The 26,069-nt window shown below is 33.5% G+C and overlaps 1 protein-coding gene across 1 annotated transcript in view; it reads left to right on the forward strand.

Annotated features, from left to right (window-relative positions):
* Positions 1 to 26,069, forward strand: part of SI (sucrase-isomaltase) — a 98,648-nt gene that overhangs the window by 51,779 nt on the left and 20,800 nt on the right. The window contains exons 27-36 of the mRNA XM_045902126.1: positions 1,513 to 1,681; positions 3,452 to 3,548; positions 3,647 to 3,759; positions 3,854 to 3,979; positions 5,486 to 5,614; positions 6,531 to 6,641; positions 8,475 to 8,537; positions 14,564 to 14,680; positions 22,278 to 22,365; positions 23,308 to 23,446. Of these exons, the coding sequence (XP_045758082.1) occupies positions 1,513 to 1,681; positions 3,452 to 3,548; positions 3,647 to 3,759; positions 3,854 to 3,979; positions 5,486 to 5,614; positions 6,531 to 6,641; positions 8,475 to 8,537; positions 14,564 to 14,680; positions 22,278 to 22,365; positions 23,308 to 23,446 (1,152 nt within the window). The remainder of the gene's footprint in view (positions 1 to 1,512; positions 1,682 to 3,451; positions 3,549 to 3,646; positions 3,760 to 3,853; positions 3,980 to 5,485; positions 5,615 to 6,530; positions 6,642 to 8,474; positions 8,538 to 14,563; positions 14,681 to 22,277; positions 22,366 to 23,307; positions 23,447 to 26,069) is intronic.

Consider the following 26,069-nt stretch of genomic DNA (forward strand, 5'->3'; position numbering starts at 1 on the left):
CTCACGGGACTATCATTAAGGATTAGTAAAATTTCATCTACATTTTGGATATGATTGATTTCATTATTATCACACTCATTCTTCTAATCAAGTTGAGAACCAAAACAAAGACTCCTCTTGAAAAGTGTGAGTGTTAGCAAAAAAAGTAGTTGGAAATGTGTTATGTAAGTATTTAATTAGAAATTAATTGAAATTGAAATTTATTAGTTCTGAAATCTGATAGAGTTAATACTATCTCTGCCAGGTAATGATGGAAGGAAATTATGATATACATACATCTCTCTATATTTTTATGTTACAACAAATAAACTTATGTAAAAAATTATTTCTATTTTAGTAAAAAGTTGAGCTTTGTAGACAAACTCTAGTATATAAAAGATACTTTTATGTAATTTAAGCTTGCCATGCTACTTTATAGAAGATGAAGTCAGGATGTTTTCAGGTATTGTCAGGATGGATACAAATAATGAAGAAACTTATGTCTGTATCGTTTTAAAAATTGTTTTGTTATGACAATATTTTTATTTCAGAGGATAAGAAGTGAAGTCATTTTGTAAAAAAATTCTGTTGCAATGGCATGAATTATTTTTTATTTGGAAAACATCATTTTAATAATACTTCTCCAAAATCCTTAACATAAAAATTTTAATACGTTCCAAATTCTTTGTAATTCTTTGTTTTTTCCTTCCAACTTTAATTTCTTTTCTTCCTCTTTTACATTCTTGCAAATGACTAGAAAAACAATACATTCTCTGTAACACATTTCTTCTGGATTTATTTTAAAACACCCATTTTTATAAATACAAAATAAAAGAAGAAAATGATTGGGAGTAGTAATTAGGGAGAGCTTGGAATTAAAATATCCATCATTGGATGCCTGGGTGGCTCAGTCGTTAAGCGTCTGCCGTTGGCTCAGGTCATGATCCCGGGGTCCTGGGATCGAGTCTGGCATTGGCTTCTTGCTCAGAGGGGAGCCTGCTTTTCCCTCTGCCTGCTTCTCCCCCTGGTTATACTCTCTCTCTCTCTGTCGAATAAATAAAATATTTAAAAAACAAAAAAAATTAAATATCCATCATGCCTTAGTTTATTTTGATATTGATTTCATTTTATTCTTTATGTAGAAAAAGTTTACTGTGAGTATCTCAAGGGAACAGGAAAACAGGACTTTCAATTTCTGGGACATATACTTCTAGGCCAATATTATTTATAACTTCATATTAATTTTACTTTAAAAAGCAGTATATATCTAAAGATAAACATATAATCATATTCATCATATAATTTATTTTATTAATAATGCTTAATAAATGAAATATATTTTAGATATTCTTTAACTTAGTCAAAAGAAAAATATATGGGGATAATTATTTTCATTTGGTATTTGAGTACAATAAGTACATAGAGAAAAATATTACTGGTTGTCAGATCACCTAAGAAAGAATTACCATTAGTTATTTGTGGTACTACTTTGTGTATATCTACAGGATTAGAATTGTTTTCTTTTCTTTTCAGTTGGGACTCCTGCCTGCCTGGATTTGCTTTTAATGACCAGTTTATTCAAATATCTACTCGCCTACCATCAGGATATATATATGGTTTTGGGGAATTGGAACACACAGCATTTAAGAGAGACCTGAACTGGCGTACTTGGGGAATGTTCACAAGAGACCAACCCCCTGGTGTAGGTATTAATATTTGACTCCTCCATGAGGCAACTAAGACCATGATTAGGATCTCAGCCACTTCTCTGTAGGCCTGGACTTCAGTACTGAAGTAATGACAAGGGGGCCCCAGACCTGCTACAGTGATTTTCTAAAAAGCAAACAAAAAAGCCACGGAGACAGGAGACAGGAGAAAGCAGAGGATTGGATGGATAACATCCTTGATTACAGTGAAAAGTGAGGTTGTAACCCCAACCCTATCCTCTCAATTGCATAGAACAAATATTCAGATTCAGAATCCCCTGCCAAATCAACTTTTACTCTCAGCTTTTAGAAATAACTGACTAGGGTTCTCCTTGAATTTTTTTTTTTTTTTTACTTTTTTGATATTGATTGGATGCTAACTTTTTCCTTTATGATACCGATGTGCATTTTTATGAGGCCATACTGCTAGTTACATCTTTAGAAAATGTTTTTATATGCTTATGTCACTTTTCCCAATGTTTTGTCTTATTAATGGAATACATTTCATGAATGTTTAATGAATTGTACAACTCATATTAACTATAATTATTCTAAGCATATCATGAAAAAACACATTTTAATAAAAATACTAGCTCATTTCCATTTTTCATACATTATGTGTATCTAAAGGATATATTCAGTATGAGATTATAAATGTATATACTATTGCAATTACTTTTTATTGTTAGGTGCTTAAACAACTTTTATCTGTATCATAATGGTTCATACTTAGATTATGAAGACTGTTTTTCATTTGTATCAACTTCAAAGTTTGTTTTACAAAATGTGTTTCTTTAAAACTGCAACATTAGTATTGGCATTATTAGGTTAATATAATCTTGACTCTCAAAATATAAATCTTCTTTCACATGCTAATCAAATACTGGGATACGGTGTGAGTCAAAGAGGTCAGTTGTTGTGTGTGTGTGTGTGTGTGTTTTATTTTTTGTATTTTTAGAGAGAACACAAGCAAGAGTGGGGAGGAGGCGGCCCAGACAGAGAGGTAGAGAGAGAATCCCAAGCAGGCTCCATGCTCATGGCAGAGCCTGACACAGGGCTCCATCTCAAGGTCCTGAGATTGATCTGAGCCAAAATCAAGATTCAGAGGCTTAACAGACTGAGCTACCCAGGTGCCCCTAAAGTTGTCAGTTTGATTAGGGATCATCAACTTAAAAGTTTTGTGACTTTTGCAAGTCATTTCATGACCCTGAGTATAGAATTTTTATTCTGAAAAATGAAAAGATCTAGCTAAAATGAAATTAAATGTTTTATAAAATATTATATAAACAAGATATTATCATTTAAAATATTATCATAAATATCATATAAACTTAGATATTACCATATAAGTTCTTAAGAGGTTTGAATACTTTCATCATTTTAATCATTTCTAGGACATTTTATTATTGAAAAAGAAGTGCCAATTTATAAAGACATACCTGTAGAAAGAAACCCAACTACACTAATACTAATGTTTTTTTACATCAGTTAATATGACAATATTTGTGGGTGTTACAAATTTCTACATTCATTTGTTTGCTCTAAAGCAGTAATGGTTCAAATAATAAAAAATATTTTTTCTAAAGGAGATATATTTATTTTAATTTAAGCATAGTTTTGTGTACAAAGAAGGACCCTTTAAATTCATATAGGCTCAATCTTATAATGAATTTAAATATTACCTTGATAAAATTCATATGCTACTATTATTTAAATATTATGCTATTATTACTTATATATTATATATGTTTAATTTTTTATTTTAGTATAAATTTAATTCGTATGGATTTCATCCTTATTACATGGCTCTGGAAGATGAAGGCTATGCTCATGGAGTTCTCTTACTTAACAGCAATGCAATGGGTAAAACAATCATTTGTTGAATTTCTTGTATTTTATATGACTCTTTAGTAAACTAGTATACATAGATAAAAAATTGTAATCATATTTTGGATTTCCAGATGTTACATTTCAGCCAACTCCTGCTCTAACTTACCGTGTAATTGGAGGAATCTTGGACTTTTATATGTTCTTGGGCCCAACTCCTGAAGTTGCAACCCAGCAATACCATGAAGTATGATTGTAAATTAAAAAAAAAAAAAAAAGTTTTCTTTGTAATATAAAGTAACTCTCTTAGTTCACAAATAACTCTTTTTTTTTCCCCAAAGGTAATTGGCCGACCAGTCATGCCACCTTACTGGGCTTTGGGATTCCAATTATGTCATTATGGGTACAGAAATACTTCAGAAGTTGAGCAAGTATTTAATGATATGGTGGCTGCTCAGATCCCCTATGTACGTATATAAATTTTTAAAACAGTGTTAAATATGTCATCTATAAAAGCAAAATAAAAAAGTATGTATACTTTAAAATTAATCATTTGACAATAATTCTTAGTTTTTTAGTAGCACCTAATGACTTGGTTATAAGATTTTTATAAAGTGTCTTTATTAGATGAAGGAAAAAGGGTAATATCATTCCTTTTTCTCCTTTCTCTCTAGTTCCATGACCCTGAATTGTACTAAACAAGTCACTGTGCACCTGTTTTTCTCTCATAAACTTTGGGTTGCTTAAGTAATCAGGTGTATTTCCCATTTTTTTTATATATATATGAGAATAAGAGTCCACAGAAACCTACTTCATCAGCTGATCTGACAAAATACGGAGAAGAAATTGGAAATGAAGCTAAGTGATTTTTGCCCTGGAACAGTGATAGTTGTAAGGTTAGAACACAGAATTAGAGCACTTGCAGAATATTCTCTTCCCTCAATATTCGGGAAACTAAATATTACTGAGTATCTAGAAATAATCATCCCTGTGATTTTATTTTTTGAACAGATTCAGGAATCCCAGGGGTCCTTCTGGGAGCACTTAAACAGTGAAATCCAGAATGCTTGGTATATAAGAACTCATTCTAAGAAGAATGAGAAGGGCCTCATTATAAGACACTGGTACATGTAGTAGAATCAAGTATATGATTCCTGAATACATTATTATGAGGAAATTAATTGTATAAGTAGATGATATAGAAATATACAAGTGAAAATTTTTTTTATAAAAAGGAGTTTTTTTCCATATTAGGTCCATTATATGAGCCGTACTTTTTATAACACCTAGAAGAAGAAATTGAGTTAATGTCTATTACCAAAAAATAATTTAAAATTTTGCTATTTAGGTCTAAAGGATGTCATGATAGAATTCAAACATTTATTAGTTTAAACATATTTGTAAATACCTATTTGTAAGCACTATTTTGATTATTTAAGCTTGGACTATAATTCTAAAAAGACTTTGTTAGATAATAAGAGAATCTTATAATTGATGGATTTACTAATAATTCTTTCTTCCCCTTTGGCAATATTAGAATTACTTGAAATTACCCCCTATTGGCTTTATGTTTCCAGAAATAAAACAACACCTATTTCTGTACGTATTTTACAACATTACAAATTGTCATTTAACATAATTTCATAGCGTCATAAATCCTTTACTCTTGTGTCTTCCTATTTCCTTTGGGAATTACATAACAAAAGATACTGATCCAAAAGAATTTTTAGAAATCAAAAATTTTACGTGAACTGTTAACAAACAACATTTATATGAACTTGTTTATGGACTGTTTTGCATCTTTATACACTAGTTTTATTTGTTGAGCATTGTGTTGCTTGATTAATTCTCTTTAGGATTAAGTGAAGAGGCATTTAAACTTTCATATTGCTATTACTTTTATATGATGACAGAATGAGATGCACTGACTTCTGTGATTCTTACCCCACTGCCACAATCTTCATATCTTTTAGGATGTTCAGTATATAGACATTGATTACATGGAAAGGCAACTAGACTTTACAATTGATGAAAACTTCCGTGACCTTCCTCAGTTTGTTGACAAAATAAGACAGGAAGGAATGAGATACATTATTATCCTGGTTAGTATTTATATTTTATATTTTATCTGAGTCGTGTTATCTTGATTTCATTAAAATTTCTCTCTTAGAGGGCGCCTGGGTGGCTCAGATGGTTAAGTGTTTGCCTTCGGCTCAGGTCATGATCTCAGGGTCCTGGGATCGAGTCCCGCATTGGGCTCCCTGCTCCTTGGGAGCCTGCTTCTCCCTCTGCCTCTCTCTCTCTCTGTCTCTAATGAATAAATAAATAAAATCTTTAAAAAAAATTATCTCTTAGAATGAGGGGGGGGTGTTTTAAAATAGGAAGACTATTACTTTAAATTCTTCCCAAATCTAAAACTTTCTTCCTTTAAGACTTTTATTTACATGGGCTGTTACCAAGCTACCTTTACATTTTGGTATATCCTTAGCGATCTAAGATTGATTCTGGAAGTCAAAGGCAAGCTGTCTTCTAATAATCATTGAAGCTACAAACTAGCCTCAATTTGTAGAAGCTCTCACAAAGTTATAATGGACTTTCCATTTCTATACAATTCTCAGATCATTCTATGGGACTGCTTCTTATGCTTGTCATGTTTAAAAATTTGACTTCAATTTAGTGATTCAATGGGGAGAGTATTTTATCAATATCTTCTAGTAAGCAAGACAGGCAGCCAGTAATCCCACTGGGAGAAATAAAAACAAAACAAAAAAATGCCAGTAATCATTCTTGAAATCATAGCCAATACATTTTCAAAAGTTCTTAAAATTTCCTTCCAAGGAATTTAGAGGACAATCTAGCTAGAACACTGAAGTTTATACTGTCAGTCTATTTGTCAGCCTATGTGAGAGCACAGTAAAATGATGATGTAATCATGGAAATTTTTGTTTCATAACAGCAACCCAACTGGCTATACTTTTATTCCAGAGTTACCTGGTGTGTATCTCATTTTAATTTTAGGATCCAGCAATTTCAGGAAATGAAACAAAGTCTTACCCTGCATTTGAAAGAGGACTGGAGAAAGATGTTTTTGTCAAATGGCCTAACACCAATGATATTTGTTGGGCAAAGGTACTGAATTGATATCTTGAAATAAAATAAGTATAAAATGTTATTTCATTGGGGGGCGCCTGGGTGGCTCAGTTGGTTAAGCGACTGCCTTCGGCTCAGGTCATGATCCTGGAGTCCCTGGATTGAGTCCCGCATCGGGCTCCCTGCTCAGCCGGGAGTCTGCTTCTCCCTCTGACCCTCCCCCTTCTCATGCTCTATCTCATTCTCTCTCTCAAATAAATAAATAAAATATTAAAAAAAAAGATGGTTGTTCATTATTCTACACTGCAAGTCATTTAAATGTTCGAACTTCTTTCATTAATAAAAGAGACAGTGTTTTCAAGAGCTATACTTATATTCCTGACTTGAACAAGGAATATAATGTATTGTATTTCATTTAAGCAATAATATTCAGACCTGGATGTATTAATTATTATAGAAAAATCCTGATTTGGTTTACATATAAATGAGTAAACAAAAAATCCATTACTCCTAACTAGAATGAAAAACAAAAACAAAATTCCATGAGATGTGATGAAATACAATATAGAATCCTTTTATTCATCTTGGACCAAAAATAACATATTAGTGATAAAACTGGTGAAATTCAAACATGGCCTGTAGATTACTTAATAATATTGTATTAATGCCAATTTTTTGGTTTTGATAATTATAGAGAGGTTATAAATTTTTTAACTTTAGGGGAAACAGAGAACTCTAGGTATAATGTTGGTGGCTTTTCTGTAAGTCTGAAAATATTTCAAAACAAGAAGTTAAAAATAAAATAGAAAAAAATCCTAACAAAAAGTTAAAAATAAAACAGAAAAAAATCCAGGTTTTTCTGTAAGTCTGAAAATATTTCAAAACAAAAAGTTAAAAATAAAAGAGAAAAAAATCCCAAAACAAAAAGTTAAAAATAAAATAGAAAAAAATAAAATAGAAAAAAAAAGTTAAAAATAAAATAGAAAAAAAATAAATAAAATAGGAAAAAAACTTGATGAGAAGTCATAACACCTTAAGAAACATGCAAGTATAGAGTATGGCATATTGGCTATACAAAGGGTTTTTTTTTTCCTATTTTCTTCTTATTCTATATGTCTATACATTTTCTCAGATTTCTGTCTTCTGTTCCATTCCTTTAGGGAGTTGCTCCCCATCAGCAAGTGATCCCTTGTAGGTAACTAGTCCTTGGGAATTATCTACACTTTTTTTATATGGAACCATCTAACTTTTACAACATAGATTCAAATTCTCAGAGCTTTCAGCATGATTGAATTTGGGCTCAAGTTGTGTGTTTGTGGTTGGGGTAGAGGAAAACATTGGTAGGTGGGGAGGCAGGGACAGAGATGAAGATATGGAGGGAGAAAGAGGAGTATTTAGTACTAATTGTGAAAGCTAAGAAGATGTTTGCCTCAGCATGGCATCATCCAACTCAGATCTTCAATTCCTTTTAAATAAAACTATATCTATTGTTTTTAGCTTTTAATGCTGGAACAATTGCAGAAACAGTTTTAACATACCACATTAAATTAAATTTAGTACATGCCTTCATATTATTCTCGACTAGAACTTTTGGTTACATGCATTGGTTTTAAAACCACTACCTACTACAAAGGTTGGCATTCTTTTTCCTATTTGCCATATTAAAGAGAAAATTAATATGAAAGATGAGAATAATTTGCAAATGTTACATTTACCAAAACACAAACTGAAAAAAAAAAAAGCAATTGAAAGAATTACTGGTCTCAACATATAATAATATGCCTCCAAAACCCTATTATACTTTATTTACAATATAGTCATACAATACTGAATTTATTTTCAACTATTTTCCCATTCCTTCTTTCTCTGTAGGTTTGGCCAGATTTGCCCAACATAACAATAGATGAAAGTCTAACTGAAGATGAAGCTGTTAATGTAAGTTTTACACTGATTGACTACCTAACTAAAAGAAATTCAGCACTTGGATTTAATGATCCTTTTGACGATTAATTCAATTTAAATATTTTCTTCAAAAAAGTAGATGACTTACTTTTAAATTCTCTATACCAGACCATATTTAAATCATACAGTATTTCTATTTTTAATTTTTTGAAGAATATCTATGCTGTTTTCTTAAGTGGCTGTACCACTTTGCATTCCCACCAACAGTGCACAAGGATTCCAGTTTCTCCATATCCTTTCCAAAACTTGTTGTCTTTGTTTTTTGGGTAATAGCCATCCTAACAGGTATGAGGTGATATCTCATTGTGGTTTTTGCATTTTTCTGATGATAAGAGATTATGGGCATCTTTTCATCTACTTGTTGGCTATTTGCATGCATTCTTTAGAGAAATGTCTATTCAAGTCTTTGGCCCTATTTTAAGCAGGTTATTACAGTTCTTTTCTTTCTTTTTTTTTTTTTTTTTCCCATTGGGTGGTAGAACTTTCTTATATACTTTGGAGATTCACACTGTATCTGATATATGGTGTTTAAATATTTTCTCTTGTTCTGTAGTTTGCCTTTCGCTTTGTTGCTTATTTCCTTTGCTATGAAGAAACTTTTTTGTTTGATTTAGTTACTGTTTACTTTTGCTTTTATTGCCTGTGTTGTTGGTGTCATATCCATAAAATCTTTGCCAAGACCAATGACATGAAGCTTTTCCCTCTGTTTTCTCCTAGAAGTTTTCCAGTTTCATGTGTTACATTAATGTCTTTTCTCCATTTTGAGTTGATTCTTGTGTATGATGTAAGATAAAGGTCCAATTTCATTCTTCTGCATATGTATATCCAGTTTTCCCAGTACCATTTGTTGAAGAGACTATCCTTTCTCCATTGTGTATTTTTGGCACCCTTGTCAATGATTAGTTGACTACATATGTATGGATTGATATCTATGCTCTCTATTAGGTGCCATTAGTCTATGTGTCTGTTTTTATGCTGGTATCATACTGTTTTAATTACTGTGGCTTTGGAGTATATTTTGAAATCAGGACATGTTATACTTTCAGCTTTGTTCTACTTTCTCAAGATTATTTTGACTATTCAGGGTCTTTGTAGTTCCAAGTGAATTATAGAATTGTTTTTATATTTCTGTAAAAGATGCCATTGGGTTTTTGATAGAGGTGGCATTAAATCTACAGATTGCTTCTGGGTAGCACAGACATTTTCACAATATTAATTCTTCCAATCCATGAACATGGGATATCTTTCTATTTATCTGTGTCTTCTTCAATATCTTTCAGCAATGTTTTGTAGTTTTCAGTGTACAAATCTTCCACCTCCTTACTTTTATTCCTAAGTACTTTATTATCTGGGTTGCTGTTATAAATTGGATTATTTTCCTAATTTACTTTTCTGATAGTTCATTGTTAGTGTATAAAAATGCAACTGATTTTTGTATGTTGATTTTATATTCTACAACTTTATTTAATTTATTAATTTTAACAGTGTGTATGTGTGTGCATGTGTGTGTGAGAGAGAGAAAAACATTTTTTTTCTGAACGAGCATGATATTAGCTGGGGGTGTTTAATATATCATCATTATTATGTTATTTCCTTCTATTCTTAGTTTGTTGAGAGTTTTTATCATGAAAGGGTGTTGAATTTTGTCAAATACTTTTTTCTTTTTGTTTGTTCAGATGATCATGTGATTTTTATCCTCATTCTGTTAATGTGGTATATTACATCAATTGATTTTCATATGTTGATCAGTCCTTGCATCACAAGATTAAATTCTGTGTGTTCATTGTGTATGACCCTTTTAATATGCTGCTGAATGTAGTTCTTTTGTGTTTTGTTGAGAATGTTTGCATCTGTATTTATAAGAGGTATTATTCTGTAGTTTTTCTTTTTCTTGTGATATCTTTGACTTTTGTATGAGGGTTATGCTAGCCTCTTAAAATGAGTTTGGAAGTATTCTCACCACTTCAGTTTTTGGGGGATAAATTTGGAAGGATTGGCATTAGTTCTTCCTTAAATGTTTGGTACAATTCTCCAATGTAGTCATTTGGTCCTGGACTCTTTTTTAGGGGGGTTTTGGTTACTGATTCAATCTCCTTACAAATAATTTTTTTTCAGATTTCTATTTCATTATGATACAGTTTTATTAGGTTTTACGATTCTAGGAATTTATAATTTCTTCTAGGTTATCCAGTTTTTTGATGTTTAATTATTCATAGTGGTCTCTCATAATCGTTTATAGGCTGAAAGTGAAGTGATGTGAAAAATGATATTCTATATAATGGCAACCAAAGGAGGGTGGCTATACTTATATCCAAAAAAATAGACTTTAAGTCAAAAACTGTCACAGGAGACAAATAAGGACATTATTAATGATAATAGGTTTAATTCATCAAGAAGATATAACAATTATGAATATATATGCACTCAACATCAGAGCACTTAAAGATATGCAACAAACATTGACAGAACTGAAAGAGAAGTACACAGTAGTACAAACAGTAGAAGGCTTTAATACTCTTTCTTCAATAATGGATGGAGCAAGTAGACAGAAAATCAACAAAGAAACATGGACCTAACACTATAGACCATATGGACTTAATAGACATTTACAGAACATTCTGCCCAATGGCTGCAGAACATTTTACTCAAGAACACATGTTATGTTTTCCAGAATATATCACATATTAGGTTGCAAAATAAGTCTTAACAAATTTAAGAATGTTGAAATCATACAAAGTATGTTTTCTGACCATAGTGGAATGAGTATCAAAAGGAAAATTGGAAAATTCAGAAATACATGGAAATAGAACAGCACATTTTTGAATAACCAGTGGGTCAAAGAAGAAATCAAAAGGGAAATTATAAAATATGTTGAGACAAACAAAAATGAATATACAACACACCAAAACTTATGGGATGCAGCAAAAGCAGTACGAAGCGGGAAGTTTATAATGATAAACACCCACAGTAAAGAAGAAAGATATCAAATAATCTAACTTTAGACCTCCAGGAACTATGAAAAGAACAAACTAAGCCCCAAACTAGCAGAAGAAAGGAAATTATAAAAATTAGACCAGAAATGAATGAATGAAACAATATCAAGACAATAGAAAAAAATCAATGAAACTTAAGAGTTGGCAGTCAGTATTTTAGGTAGGTTAAATTGTAATCATTAAGTCATACAAGTTCATGTGTGAAAAATTAGAGAGAAATTCTTATTTAAAACTTACCAAATTATTTCTAGAGTTGACTCAAAGAATTACTGAACAATGTTGTTTAGGGAAAAAAAAAGTCAGAATTTTATCTTAATTGCAGTTCTACCCATCATTCCTGGGTAATATTAGCAACACTGTAGAGGAAGGCATAGCTTCTTTATATAGATTTTGGAAGGCCCCTTCAATTTACAGTGGTTTATGTAGAATCACTTGAGATACCCTACCACAAAAGGTATACAGACTCTTGGATCATATGTACCTGATGAAATTTCTGGATATAACTAATGATTTGTATTAAAGGAATAGAGCAGCGATCTAAAAGAATAAAAGAAACAGAAAAATGAATGAATTGTGGAAAGAGCACAATAGAAGTTAAAAACAGGGTATTACCTTTCTTACTTATTTTTCATTATAATCTAGGGGAGAAATTACAATCTAGCATAGGCAATATTTGTTGACTATACAAGACCAGTGCTCTAACCCCTGAGCTATGGAGCCAACCATTATTTGTTGACTATAAACCCATTGAGCCTTCTTTCCTTATAAGTAAAAGTAATTATTGGGCAAAATGATGTATTGAAGTATATAATTATATCAGCTCAAAAGTATTTATAACATATAGGTATTTCTTTATTAGTTTCAGAGGTAGAGCTTAGTGATTTATCTGTTGCATATAACACCCAGTACTCATTATATCAAGTGCCCTCCCTAATGCCCATCATCCAATTATCCCTTCCCCTACCACCCACCTCTCCTCCAGCAACCCTCAGTTTGTACCTACAGTTAAGAGTCTCTTATGGTTTGCTTCCCTCTCAATTTTCATCTTATTTTTTCCTTACCTTCCCCTATATTCATCTGTTTTGTTTCTTAAGTTCCACATATGAGTGAAATCATATGGTATTTGCCTTTCTCTTATTGACTTACTTCACTTAGCATAATACCCCCTACTTCCATCCATGTCATTGGAAATGACAAGATTTCATTCTTTTTGATAGCTGAGGAATATTCCATTGTATATGTATACCACCTCTTCTTTATCCATTCATCTGTTGATGGACATCTTGGCTCTTTCCATATTTTGGTTATTGTGGACATTGCTGCTATAAACATTGGGGTACATGTGCCCTTTTAAATCACTATCTTTGCATCCTTTGGATAAATACCTTGTAGTGCAATTGCTGGGTCATATGGTAGCTCTATTTTCAACTTTTTGAGGAATCTCCATACTGCTTTCCAGAGTGGCTGCACCAGTTTGCATTCCCACCAACAGTATAAGAGGATTCCCTTTTCCCTGCATCCTCACCAACATCTGTCATTTCGTGAGTTGTTAATTTTAGCCATTCTGATGGTGTGAGGTGGTATCTGATTGTGGTTTTGATTTGTAGTTCCCTGATGCCAAGTGATGTTGAGCATCTTTTCATGTGTCTGTTGGCCACTTGTATGTCTTCTTTGGAGAAATGTTTGTTGATGTCTTCTGTCCATTTCTTGACTGGATTTTTTGTTTTTGGGGTGTTGAGTTTGGTAAGTTCTTTATACATTTTGGATACTAGCCCTTTATCTGATGATACATTTGCAAATATCTTCTCTCATTCCATAGGTTGCCTTTTAGTTTTGCTGACTGCTTCCTTTGCTGTGCAAAAGCTTTTTATCATGATGAAATCTCAGTAGTTCATTTTTGCTTTTGTTTCTCTTGCCTTTGGAGACATGTCTAGCAAGAAGTTGCTGCGATTGTGCTCTCCTCTAGAATTTTTGATGGATTCCGGTCTCACATTTAAGTCTTTCATCCATTTTGAGTTTATTTTTGTGTATAGTGTAGGAAAGTGGTACAATTTCATTCTTCTGCATGTTGCTGTCCAATTTTCCCAACACCTTTAGTTGAAAAGACTGTTTTTTTTTCCCCCATTGGATATTCTTTCCTGCTTTGCCGAAGATTAGTTGACCATAGAGTTGAGGGTCCATTTCTGGGTCCTCTATTCCATTCCATTGATCTATGTATCTTTTTGTGCCCGTACTATATGTGTTTTGTAGATCCCTATATTCCTTACCTTTGGCATTTTCTCTATACACAATGCCTTCCCCTACCCTATTCATGGAGAAGACTATGCTGGCAGTTACTACATAGACTTAAAGTGTGACAGGAAAGCATGCAAGTGATGCCATGTTTTTCAGGCAATTGATTTACTTACAGAAGGTCAATCCTCTGCTAGCACACAGACTTTGACCTCAGAATTTATATGGGTAGGCTGACAAGTAGGGAATTTTCTTGGTAGGGAAAGGAGTAAATCACTTTTTCTCTGCTGGGGTGGGAAGGGTTAGATGTGAGAAAGACAAATGGTTGGGGTGGTAAAGAAATATATTGGTCTTAAAAGGGCAGAAAGCTGGGTAAACATTTTTTTTTTTTATCAGATGAAACAGGCTAAACCAAGGTCTTTTCCTTTCCTATCATGCTCCACAAAAGTAAATCTGCATTATAGAGCTCTAAGGATACAAAGAAAAAAATTCTCTAAAACTCTAAGAAGCACTGAAAATATATTTCTGTGTGTTGTGAACTTTTTTTTGACAATCTATAAGGACCCCTAACCTGCTCCCTTCTGTCTCCATGTATATCTTTCTTTTTTGACTCTTCATTGTTTTTGGTTAGAGAAAAATAATATACATTCATGCAATTAAAGTTGGGATCAGGTTGCCTTCATTATCACCTGTGCACAGCTTGTGAATCTGACAGATAAATGTCTAACTTAGACATGCATGGTCTCTCTTCTGACTTCCTACATGATTTTACAGACTTCCAGAGCTCATGTAGCTTTTCCAGATTTTTTCAAGAATGCCACAGCAGAGTGGTGGGCAAGGGAAATTATAGATTTCTATAATAACCAGATGAAGTTTGATGGCTTGTGCATTGTAAGTAAACATTATGCAATTTATATTTTAAGTTGTTATTGTTTTATTTCTTATGTAGTTGTTATGCAGAATTCTTACTAGATTCTAATAATTCCAACAAAGTATTTTTTGTGAAAATAGCCCACTCATTTTTCCATAGAAAGGAAAGGCTTTTCCATATGCATAGGACTGTAAAATACAATGTTAGCAATTCATTTTATGTGTACGGATGCTATTTCCTGAATATTTTCAACTTCACCAAGGAACCAAAAATAAAACCTCTCTTTATAACTATTTATAAATGCTTATAAACATTTATTTTAATTTTATTCAATGTAGGAATAAATCTCACCTAACTGTCAGTCGTTGGTATAAGAAATCATAATCTCTTACAAATATAGCAAATTATCTTTCAAACAATCTCCTAATTTTAGATGTAACTTTAAAATGTTGGTAGTAAGAGGGGAAGGAGCTGAAATGGTGGAGTATTGGGAGGACCCTAGGATTGCCTCATCCTTCGAACACAGCTAGATAGATATTAAATCATTCTGAATACCCAAGAAATTGATCTGATGACTGACAGAACAAACTGTACAACTAGAGGGAGAAAAGAGGCCACATCATGGAAGGTAGGAGGGGCAGAGATGTGGTTTGGGGAAGAAATGATCACAGGTGCTGCTGAGGGGAGGGAGCCCTAGTTTTTGAGAGAGACAAAAGTGAGAGGAGCACATGGGATCACATAAGGAAGACACTTCCCCAAAGTCACTGGCTGGGAAAATGAGAAAGGGTGATTTTCATGAGTTTTTGCAACCATCAGGGCTCAAAAACTGGAGTTTTGGAGGTCCATAGTGTGTCTGGGATAGAGCCCTAAGGGTACTGACCTACTCCTGTAGAAAATGCAGGCAGATAACACTAAGACATATGGTGCGATCTGAAGATTGCCTAAGATGCACTGGGAGAGGCTGTTCCCTCTTCTTGGAGCACATCTGAGAGAATGCTCTCTGAGAGTGCCTCTCTGAGTACCAAAGAGCTGGCTGGCACCATTTCCCTCCCCTGCCCCTCAACATAGCACAAGGACACTTGCTGAGGGTGTGTAGCCCAGACACTGGCTGTTTAGTGTGCTTTGCTCCAAATCTCATACTCTTGCCCTCTGGTGCGACTGCCCTTTTGGGTTAAAGCTGCATCAACCCCAGCACTTCTAGACCCTCCCTGAGAAGACCAATGCAAGTCCTCACCACACCAGGTCCCTAAAGTTTGGAGTTTTAAAGCTTGGCCATCCAGGCTGCAATAGAGCCCAAAGTGCACTGTGCTTCTCCAAGCAGGCAAGCAACTTAGACACAGACAGTATGAAAACAACAATCTGAATAGTGCTTAGAACACACAAGGAGACCCAAGAGGGTCTCCCCGACAGCAGAAGGCACTAAATCCCCTCTCTAGGGACAAAGGAGTTGGCTAGTGCTAATTCCCTACCCTGCTACTCAGCATAAACTAACCTTAGTAAATAGCAAAGGGCCAACTACGGCTGCTTAAACTGCTTACACCAAGTCCTACCCCCTGCATTCCAATGGTACTGCTTTTCTTGGGCAAGTGTGCCTAAGAACCAATGCAGTTGGTCCCTCCCCCAGAAGACCAGCACAAACCCCTGCATGCACCATACCTGTTGACCATAGAGTTCTGTAAAGCTTCAGTTCTAATAGAAATAACATCAGGTCTCTTTTAACATTTTTTTTTTTTTAGATTTTATTTATCAGAGAGAGAGACAGAGGCAGGCAGAGGGAGAAGCAGGCTCCTTGCTCAGCAACGAGCCCGATGTGGGACTCGATCCCAGGACCCTGGATCATGACCTGAGCCAAAGGCAGACGCTTAACCGACTGAGCCACCCAGGCATCCCAACATCAGGTCTCTTTTAACAAGCAGATCAAAGCACACCTAGATAAAGCCCACCATCTCTGGCCAAAGTCTAAAGATTTCCCACTTCAGGCAAGGAATAACTCTGCAGAGGACTGACCTGAGGTGTAGAGCAGCCATAACAAAGCAGTAAAGTACATGCAGCACACACCAGAGACACTTCCTGAACACCAGGCCCTGGGCATTATATGACTTCTTTTTCATAAATCCATTACTCTCAGGAGCAGGAAACATAACAGGCTATCATAAAACACAGAAGAAGACAGAAACCTAGACAAAATGACAAGATGGAGAAATTCATCCCAAAAAGAAAGAACAAGAAAGGGTCACGGTGAGGGATCTAATCAAAACAGATATAAGTAATATGCCTGACCCAGAATTTAAAGCAACAATCATAAAGATACTAGCTGGGCTTGAGAAAAGTGTAGAAGACATCAGGAACACATATACCTCAGAGATAAAAGAGATTAAAACCAATCAAGCTGAAATGAAAAATACAATAACTGAGATTCAAAACTGACTGGAAGTAATGACCACAAGATGGAAGAACCAGAGGAGTGAATAAGTGATATAGAATATAAAATTATGGAAAATAATGAAGCCGAAAAGAAGAGGGAAGAAAAACATTGGATCATGAAAGTAGACTCAGGGAACTCAGTGACTCTGTGATATATAATAACATTTGTATCATAGTAGTCCTAGAAGAAGAAGAAGAAGAGAAAAGGGGGCAGGTTTATTTGAAGAAATTGCAGCTGAAAACTTCTCTAATCTATGAAGGAAACAGACTTCCAAATCCAGGAGACACAGAGAACTCCCATTAAAATCAACAAAAGCCAGCCAACACCTAGACATACCATAGTAAAATTTGCAAAATACACAGATAAGGAAAGAATCTTTAAAGCAGCAAGGGAAAAATATCCTTAACCTGCAAGGGAAGACAAATAAGGTTTACAACAAATCTATCCATAGAAACTAGCCAGACAAGAAGAGAGTGGCATGATATATTTAGTGTGCTGAATGGGAAAAATCTGCAGCTAAATATACTCTATCCAGAAAGGCTATCATTCAGAATAGAAGGAGAGATAAAGAGTTTCCCAAACAAACAAAAATTAAAGGAGTTTGTGACCACTAAACCAGCCCTGCAAGAAATATTAAAGGGGACTCTGAATGGGAAAGACCAATAGCAACAAAGACTAGAAAGGTCCAGAGAAAATCTCCAGAAACAATGACAAAACAAGTAATAGAAGGGCACTAAATTCATATCTATCAATAATTACTCTGACTGTAAATGGACTAAATGTTCCAATCAAAAGATATAAGGGTGTCAAAATGAATAAAAACAAGGCCTATCTATATGCTAGCTGCAAGAGACTCATTTTTGAACTAAAGACACCTGCAGATTGAAAATGAGAGGATGGAGAAACACTTACCATGAAATGGACATCAAAAGAAAGCCAGAGTAGCCATACATATGTCAGACAAACTAGATTTTAAATCAAAGACTGTAAGAAGAGATAAAGTGGGGCATTATATTATAATAAAGTGGTTTATCCAACAAGATGATCTAACAACTATAAATCATTTATAGCCCCAAATTGGGAGCACCCAGATATATAAAACAATTAATAACAAACATAAAGGAACTCATTGATAATACAATAATAGTAAGGGACTTTAACACCCCACTTACAGCAATGGGCAGATCATCTAAGAGGAGATCAACAAGGAAACAAGGTCTTTGAATGACACACTGGACCAGATGGATGTAACAGGTATATTCAGAACATATTATTCTAAAGCAACAGAACACACATTCTTTTCAAGTGCACATGGGATATTCTCTAGAATAGGTCACATATTAGGTCACAAAGCAGGCCTCAACAAGTACAAAAAGATTGAGATCATACAATGCATATTTTCAGACCACAACACTATGAAACTTGAAGTCAACCACAAGAAAAAAATTGGGAAGACCACAAATACAGGGAGGATAAAGAATATCTTGCTAAATAATGAATGAGCCAACTAGGAAATTAAAGAAGAAATAAAAAAAATACATGGAAATAAATGAAAATGAAAAGATGATTGTCCAAAACCTTTGGGATGAAGCAAAAGTGGTCATAAAAGGGAAGTATATAGCAATACAGGCCTACCTCAAGAAGCAAGAAAAATCTCAAATATACAACCTAACCCTACACCTACAGGAGCTAGAAAAAAACAACAAATGAAGCCTAAAGCCAACAGAAGAAGGGAAATAATAAATATTAGAGCAGAAATAAATAATATACAAACAAACAAAAAACCCACAGAAGAAGAGATCAGTGAAACCAGGAGCTGGTTCTTTGAAAAAAAATAATAAAATTGTAAACCAGACTTATTAAAAAGAAAAGACAAAGGACCCAAATAAATAAAATCACAAATGAGAGAGGAGAAAAAACAACCCACAGAATAACACCACAGAAATATAAACAATTATAAGAGAATAGTATGAGAAATTATATGTCAACAAATTGGACAATTGGGAAGAAATGGATAAATTCCTAGAAACATATAAACTAACAAAACTGAAACAGGAAGAAGTAGAAGACTTAAACAGACTGATAACCAACAAAGAAATTGAGTCAGTAATTAAAAATCTCCCAATTAACAAGAGTCCAGTGTCAGATGGCTACCCAGGAGAATTTTACCAAACATTTAAAGAAGAATACCTATTCTTCTGAAGCTGTTCCAAAAAAATAGAAATGGAAAAAAAAAAAAAAAAACTTCCAAACTAATTCTATGAGGCCAGGATTACCTTGACTGCAAAACCAGACAAAGCCTCCACCAAAAAGGAAAATTATGGACCAATATCCCTGATGAACATGGATGCAAAAATTCTCAACAAAATATTAGTAAATTGAATCCAATAGTACATTAAAAGAATCATTCACCATGATCACATGGGATTTATTCCTGGGTTGTCAGGTGGTTCAGTATTCATAAATTAATCAATGTGATACACCACATTAATAAAAGAAAGGATAAGAACCATATGATCCTCCCAATAGATGCAGAAAAAGCATTGACAAAGTATAACATCCATTCTTGATAAAAACCCTCAACAAAGTAGGGACAGAGGGAACATACCTCAACATCATAAAGACTGTGTAAGAAAAACCCATAGCCAATAACATCCTCAATGGACAAAAACTGAGAGCTTTTCCTCTAAGGTCAGGAACAAGACAGTGATATCCACTCTCACCACTGTTATTTAACATAATACTGGAAGTCTTGGTCTCAGCAGTAAGGTAACAAAAAAGAAATAAATGGCATCCAACTGGCAAAGAGGAAGTCAAAATTTTACCCTTTGCAGATGACATGATACCCTATGTAGAAAACCTGAAAGACTCTGTCAAAAAATTACTAAAACTCATACATGAATTCAGTAAAGTCCCAGGACACAAAATCAATGTACAGAAATCTGTTGCATTTCTGTGCACCAATAATGAAGCAACAGAAAGAGAAATCAAGGAACCTATCCCATTTACAATTGCACCAAAAACTATAAGATACCTAGGAATAAACCTAACCAAAGAGATAAAAGATCTGTACTCTGAAAACTATAGAACACTTATGAAAGAAATTGAAGAGGACACAAAGAAATGGAAAAAACATTCCATGCTCATGGATTGAAGAACAAATGTTAAAATGTTTATACTTCCCAAAGCAATCTACACTTTTAATGCAGTCCCTATCAATATACCACCAACATTTTCCACAGAGCTAGAACAAACAATCCTAAAATTTGTATGGAACCAGAAAAGACCTCGAATAGCCAGAAGAATGTTGAAAAAGAAAGCCAAAACTGGTGGCATCACTATTCCAGACTTCAAGCTCTATTACAAAGCTGTAGTCATCAAGACAGTATGGTACTGGCACAAAAACAGACACATAGATCCGTAAAACGGAAGAAAACCCAGAAATGCACCCACAACTCTATGGCCGACTAATCTTCGACAAAGCAGGAAAGAATATCCAATGGAAAAAAGACACTGTCTTCAACAAATGATACTGTGAAAACTGGATAACAAAATGTAGAAGAATGAAACTGGACCACTTCCTTACACCATATACAAAAATAAATTCAAAATGGATGAAAGACCTAAATGTGAGACAGGAAACCATCAAAATCCTAGAGGAAAACACAGGTAGTAACCTCTTTGACTCCGGCTGTAGCAACTTTTTACTAGATATGTCTCCGGAAGCAAGGGAAGCAAGAGCAAAAATGAACTATTGGGATTTCATTAAGATAAAAAGCATCTAAACAGCAAAGGAAACAATCAACAAAACTAAAAATCAGCCTATGGAATGGGAGAAGATATTTGCAAATGTCTTATCAGATAAAGGGCTAGTATCCAAAATCTATAAAGAGCTTATCAAACTAAACATCCAAAAAACAAATAACCCAGTTGAGAAATGGACAGAAGACACAAACAGACATTTTTCTGAAGGAGACAGACAAATGGCTAACAGACACATGAAAAGATGCTCAACATTACTCATCATTAGGGAAATACAAATCAAAACTACAATAAGTTATCACCTCACACCTGTCAGAATGTCTAAAATTAACAACACAGGAAACAACAGGTGTTGGTGAGGATGCAGAAAAAGGGGAACTGTCTTACACTGATGGTGGGAATGCAAACTGGTGCGGCCACTCTGAAAAACAGTATGAGAGTCCTCAAAAAGTTTAAAATAGACCTACCCTACAACTCAGCAATTGCACTACTAAGTATTTACCTGAAGGATGCAAAAATACTGATTCAAAGGGATACATGCACCCCAATGTTTCTAGCAACATTATCAACAATAGCCAAATTATGGAAGAGCCCAAATGTGCATTGACTGATGAATGGATAAAGAAGTGGTGTGTGTGTGTGTGTGTGTGTATTTACTCAGCCACAAACAAGAACAAAATCTTGCCATTGGCAACAACATGGGTGCAGCTAGAGACTATTATGCTAAGCGAAATAAGGCAGTCAGAGAAAGACAAATACCATATGATTTCACTCATATGTGAAATTTAAGAACTGTAACAGTTGAACATATGGGAAAAAAGAGAGAGGCTAACCATAACACTCTTAACTATAGAGAACAAACTGAGGGTTGCTCTAGGGGAGGTGGGCAGAGGGATGGTTTAAATGGATGATGGGTATTAAGGAGGGCACTTGTGATGAGCACTGGGTGTTGTATGTAAGTTATGAATCACTAAATTCTACACTTAAAAATAAAAGTAAAAAAATAAAGAAATAAAAAGTTTTCTGTATGTATAAACTATATTTTGTGGTTTTAAAAACCACATACAATTGCTTTTGTAAAAAAGCAATTGATTGAAGGCTCTGGGGCAGGAATGGAGAGAAAGACATGGGAGAATATACACCATTATAATTTAAATTTATGTCTAGAAAACATAGAAAATTCACTTTTTTATTTATATTTTATCTATAGAAAAATACAGGACACTTTATGTTTTTCAAAAGGAGTCATGAAATGTAAAAAAGAAACACAGGTAAATTAAATCTTTAGTATTGAGATGCCTTATATTTTTGCTCTTTAGAATAGTGAATGTGCTCAAATATGCTGCTTTAATTTATTGGCTCTCTGAATTAGTTCCTTTGAGAATACATCTTCTAAATTCTTTTTGTTCACTTTTCTCTCTTTTTTTAAGGACATGAATGAACCATCAAGTTTTGTGCATGGAACAGTTGGTAATAAATGCAGAAATACAGAGTTAAATTATCCGCCTTATTTCCCAGGTACAATATTGTTGCTACACCTTTGATGTTATTGGTATTTATTAATAAGGTTTATAGACCTTATGATGTAGGGAATAGGTTTCACATTCCTAATTCCCACTACCCATCTACACATTGAACCATAACTCCACCCATTAGCAATACTATTTAACATTATTTTGAGAAGAAAAATCAAGAAATATGTTGTATTTATATGAACACATTCCTAACTAAACATGCTTAAAATTGTTACTTTTGACTTTCTTGAGAATCTCCCCAGATTTGAAAATTCTCAATAATTCTTAAGATTAAAAAAAAAAAAACTTTTATGAAGTTTTCTTTTTAAATTTTTCTTCATTAGGAAAAAAATGAAAGAATACGGATAGCACTTCTTTGGTCATTCCTGACTCAAGAAAAAGGGATCTAGTCACTCAGCATTCATCCTCCTACTCTTATGTTCATAAACTGTTGACATCTGAAGTGATGGCAAAGCTCTGAAAAAAATGCATCTTTAGCTGAGAAAAAGTGGATAAAAAAATAAGTGTTGTTATAGCATTTGCCCAGTTCTTACTCCCAGGGCTTTATGTTACCAAGTGGATTTTTAATAAAAGTCTATTTAATCAGTATGTCACATCTGAGTGCTCAAAATATAGTAGACATTTAGGAGTACCCTTTTTATTTCAGGTTTTTATTAATTCATGTTAATTGGTAACATTTTCGTTGCTGAGTACAGTAAAATTTCCATATAGTTTTCAGTCACACTTGTAACTACAGTCGGTTACAATTGCAGATTTTTTTTTCATTTGTAATTAGCAGAGACAAAGTGTACAAATGGTTAAAAAATCAATATTATTTTAAAACAATGATTAATGATTTTGCCAAAAGAATTTATAGTTATGATTTATACATTTGGATACAGGGTACTTTATAATATATTAATATTTTTCCATTGCCTCTTCCCAGAACTCACAAAAAGAACTAATGGATTACATTTCAGAACTATGTGTATGGAAACGGAGCAGATTCTTAGTGATGGATCATCCGTTTTGCATTACAATGTTCACAATCTATATGGATGGTCACAAATGAAACCTAGTTACGAGTAAGCAATGTTCATAATTATTCTTTTTGACTCTTTATTATCTTTTAGATATCAGATTTAATGTTTTACCTACTTCAAGATTTCTTCCCTGCTGACCTTATCTGGTAGCACTTTCCTTCCCAATGTTGTAACTTACTTGGTCCTTTATGGCACTTAGAATTATTGTGTTTCTCTTTCTCTCTTTCTCTTCCTCTCTCTTCATGTGTATTATTTATCATTGTTTTAATTTTTCATCCCATTCCAAAAGCAATTCTGAACAATGTTATTTTGTTCCTCAATAGCTCATAAAAGCACAGTGATTAATAAATAATAGGTGTTCAATAAATAGTCGTGGATGAATAAATGAGTAAATGATATATAATTGATGTAATTAATTAAGGCATTAAAGTTTGGTTAAATCTGTTATTTAAATCTATTATAACCAAGTTACAATATGTGTAAGTGAACTTGATTTAATGTCCACAATAAAAAAACTTTTATGTGAGGCCAGTGATGATGGAACACAAACTATTCTTTGAATATCAAGTCTTTATTAGCACTGTCCAATAAGACTTTCTGTAATGATAGAAATGTTTTATAATTCTTAGGCTGTCCAATATGGTATCTACTATCCATATAAGGCTATTGAACAGTATGGCTAGTGTGACTCAGAAATGGAGTTTTATTTTATTTTATTTTTTAAGATTTTATGTATTTATATAATTGAGAGAGAAAGAGAGAGTGCAAGAGAGAGAATCTCAAGCAGACATTCTGCTGAGTATGAAGCCTGACATGGGGCTCGATCTCATGACCCTGAGATTATGACCTGAACTGAAGTCAAGAGTTGGACACTTAACCGAGTCACCCAGGCATCCCCAGAAACAGAATTTTAAATTTTATTTAATTGTAATAAATTTAAATTTAAATTAAATAGTCCCATGTGGCTAGTGTTCACCATATCACACAATGCAGCTTTAGGTCACTGGTTCTTTTTTGTTGTTGTTTTTTAAGACTTTATTTACTTATTTGACAGGGAGAGGAACACAAACAAGAGAGGGAACACAAGCAGCGGGAGTGGGAGAGGGAGAAGCAGGCTTCCCGCTGAGCAGGGAGCCCGATGCGGGGCTCGATCCCAGGACCCTGGGATCATGACCTGAGCCGAAGGCAGACGCTTAACCAACTGAGCCACCCAGGTGCCCCTAGGTCACTGGCTCTTAACTACACAGTATAATCACCTGGAGATTAAAAAAAAAAAAAAATTGGATTTAATTGGTCTGTACTATACCTAAGACCTGAATTTTAAAAAATTTCCCAAGTGACTCCAGTGAGCATGTAGGGTTGAAAACCACAGCTCTAATATATGACTGAAGTTGGTAAAAGAATGAAAAGCATTTTGGAGTAAAGGGTATGGGTAATATTTCCTCAGTTAGTGAAACATGCTTATCTTAGAACCAAAATTTTTCAACCTAGAAGAGGTGAAGTATTTAAGATATTATCACATGAATGAATGATCACAGATTTGTTCCCCAAAGTCCAATGTAGGGACACTAAAATCATGTAGAAAGACTAGGAAATACCATTTTTAAGAGTAAACAAATTGATCTTCAACAATATTTTTTTTATTGGGACAAATGTTTCTTTAAATTTACCCCACTGGAATACAATTTGGAGCACAATTATCCTCACTTTTTATCCTCAGCTAACCTCATTTTATCATAAAAATATAGATATTAAGAAGAACAAAAATACTGAAAATTGATTGATAATCTTGTTGGCAAAACTTGTGCATTTTGAGATGAAACTATGTAGTTTAAGGGAAATTGAAAAAAAAATTCTTCTCTGAGATAGTAAATTGAACTTCTGGAACACATTTCACGAATCCTAGCACACTGTGGGATGCTTAGTAAATTTAAGGAAATGTAGGTAAATTTCTAAATAGTTGACATACAAAGATATTTAGGGAAATTTAGGGATATTTAAAATACATTTTACTCTTAAATAACAAACATTATGAGGAAGAGATCAATCTTTCAAAGAATATTTTTAAATTTAAAGTCATAATACATTTCTTTAATAGTGTTAATTTTGCTCCTATTCATAAAATTTTCAGTAAAAGTTTCAACCACATTTGTTATTTAAATTAAACAAATTAATAAATTTTAAATGTTGAGTTAAATAGCTCAATTTACACATAACCCTAGAATTTTAATGTTTTAGATATTTTCTTGATGTTTAATTTTTTCAGTTATATTAGAAAAAATGTTGAATTTTCCTTCAGAAATTTTAGAGATTAAATATAGTCTATATTTTTAAAAACCTTGACAAATGTAAAAGGACACATAAATAAATTACATTTACATTTAAGCAAAAGATGGATACTAAGTACTTTTTATTTATCATTGGAGAAAAGTGAAAGGATTAAAAACAAATTTTTTTTCTTCAAGCTATCCAGACTGTAGTATTTTATTGTTCCTTTTTTTTTTTTGACACAGCTTATGTCTTTCCAAACTGGTGCAGATTTGACATGCAACTAGTTCTTGCTACTGTTCTTTTCATTAAATATGTCACAAACAAGAAAAACCAAGGAAAGAATACAATGAGTGGACTCAGAAACAGGAGATAAATAATCAGCTTGAGAAACTGC

Source organism: Mirounga angustirostris, unplaced genomic scaffold (genome assembly GCF_029215605.1).
Source record: "Mirounga angustirostris isolate CCGP_5_RB_7025 unplaced genomic scaffold, mMirAng1.0.hap1 SCAF_1, whole genome shotgun sequence".
Taxonomy (NCBI): domain Eukaryota; kingdom Metazoa; phylum Chordata; class Mammalia; order Carnivora; family Phocidae; genus Mirounga; species Mirounga angustirostris.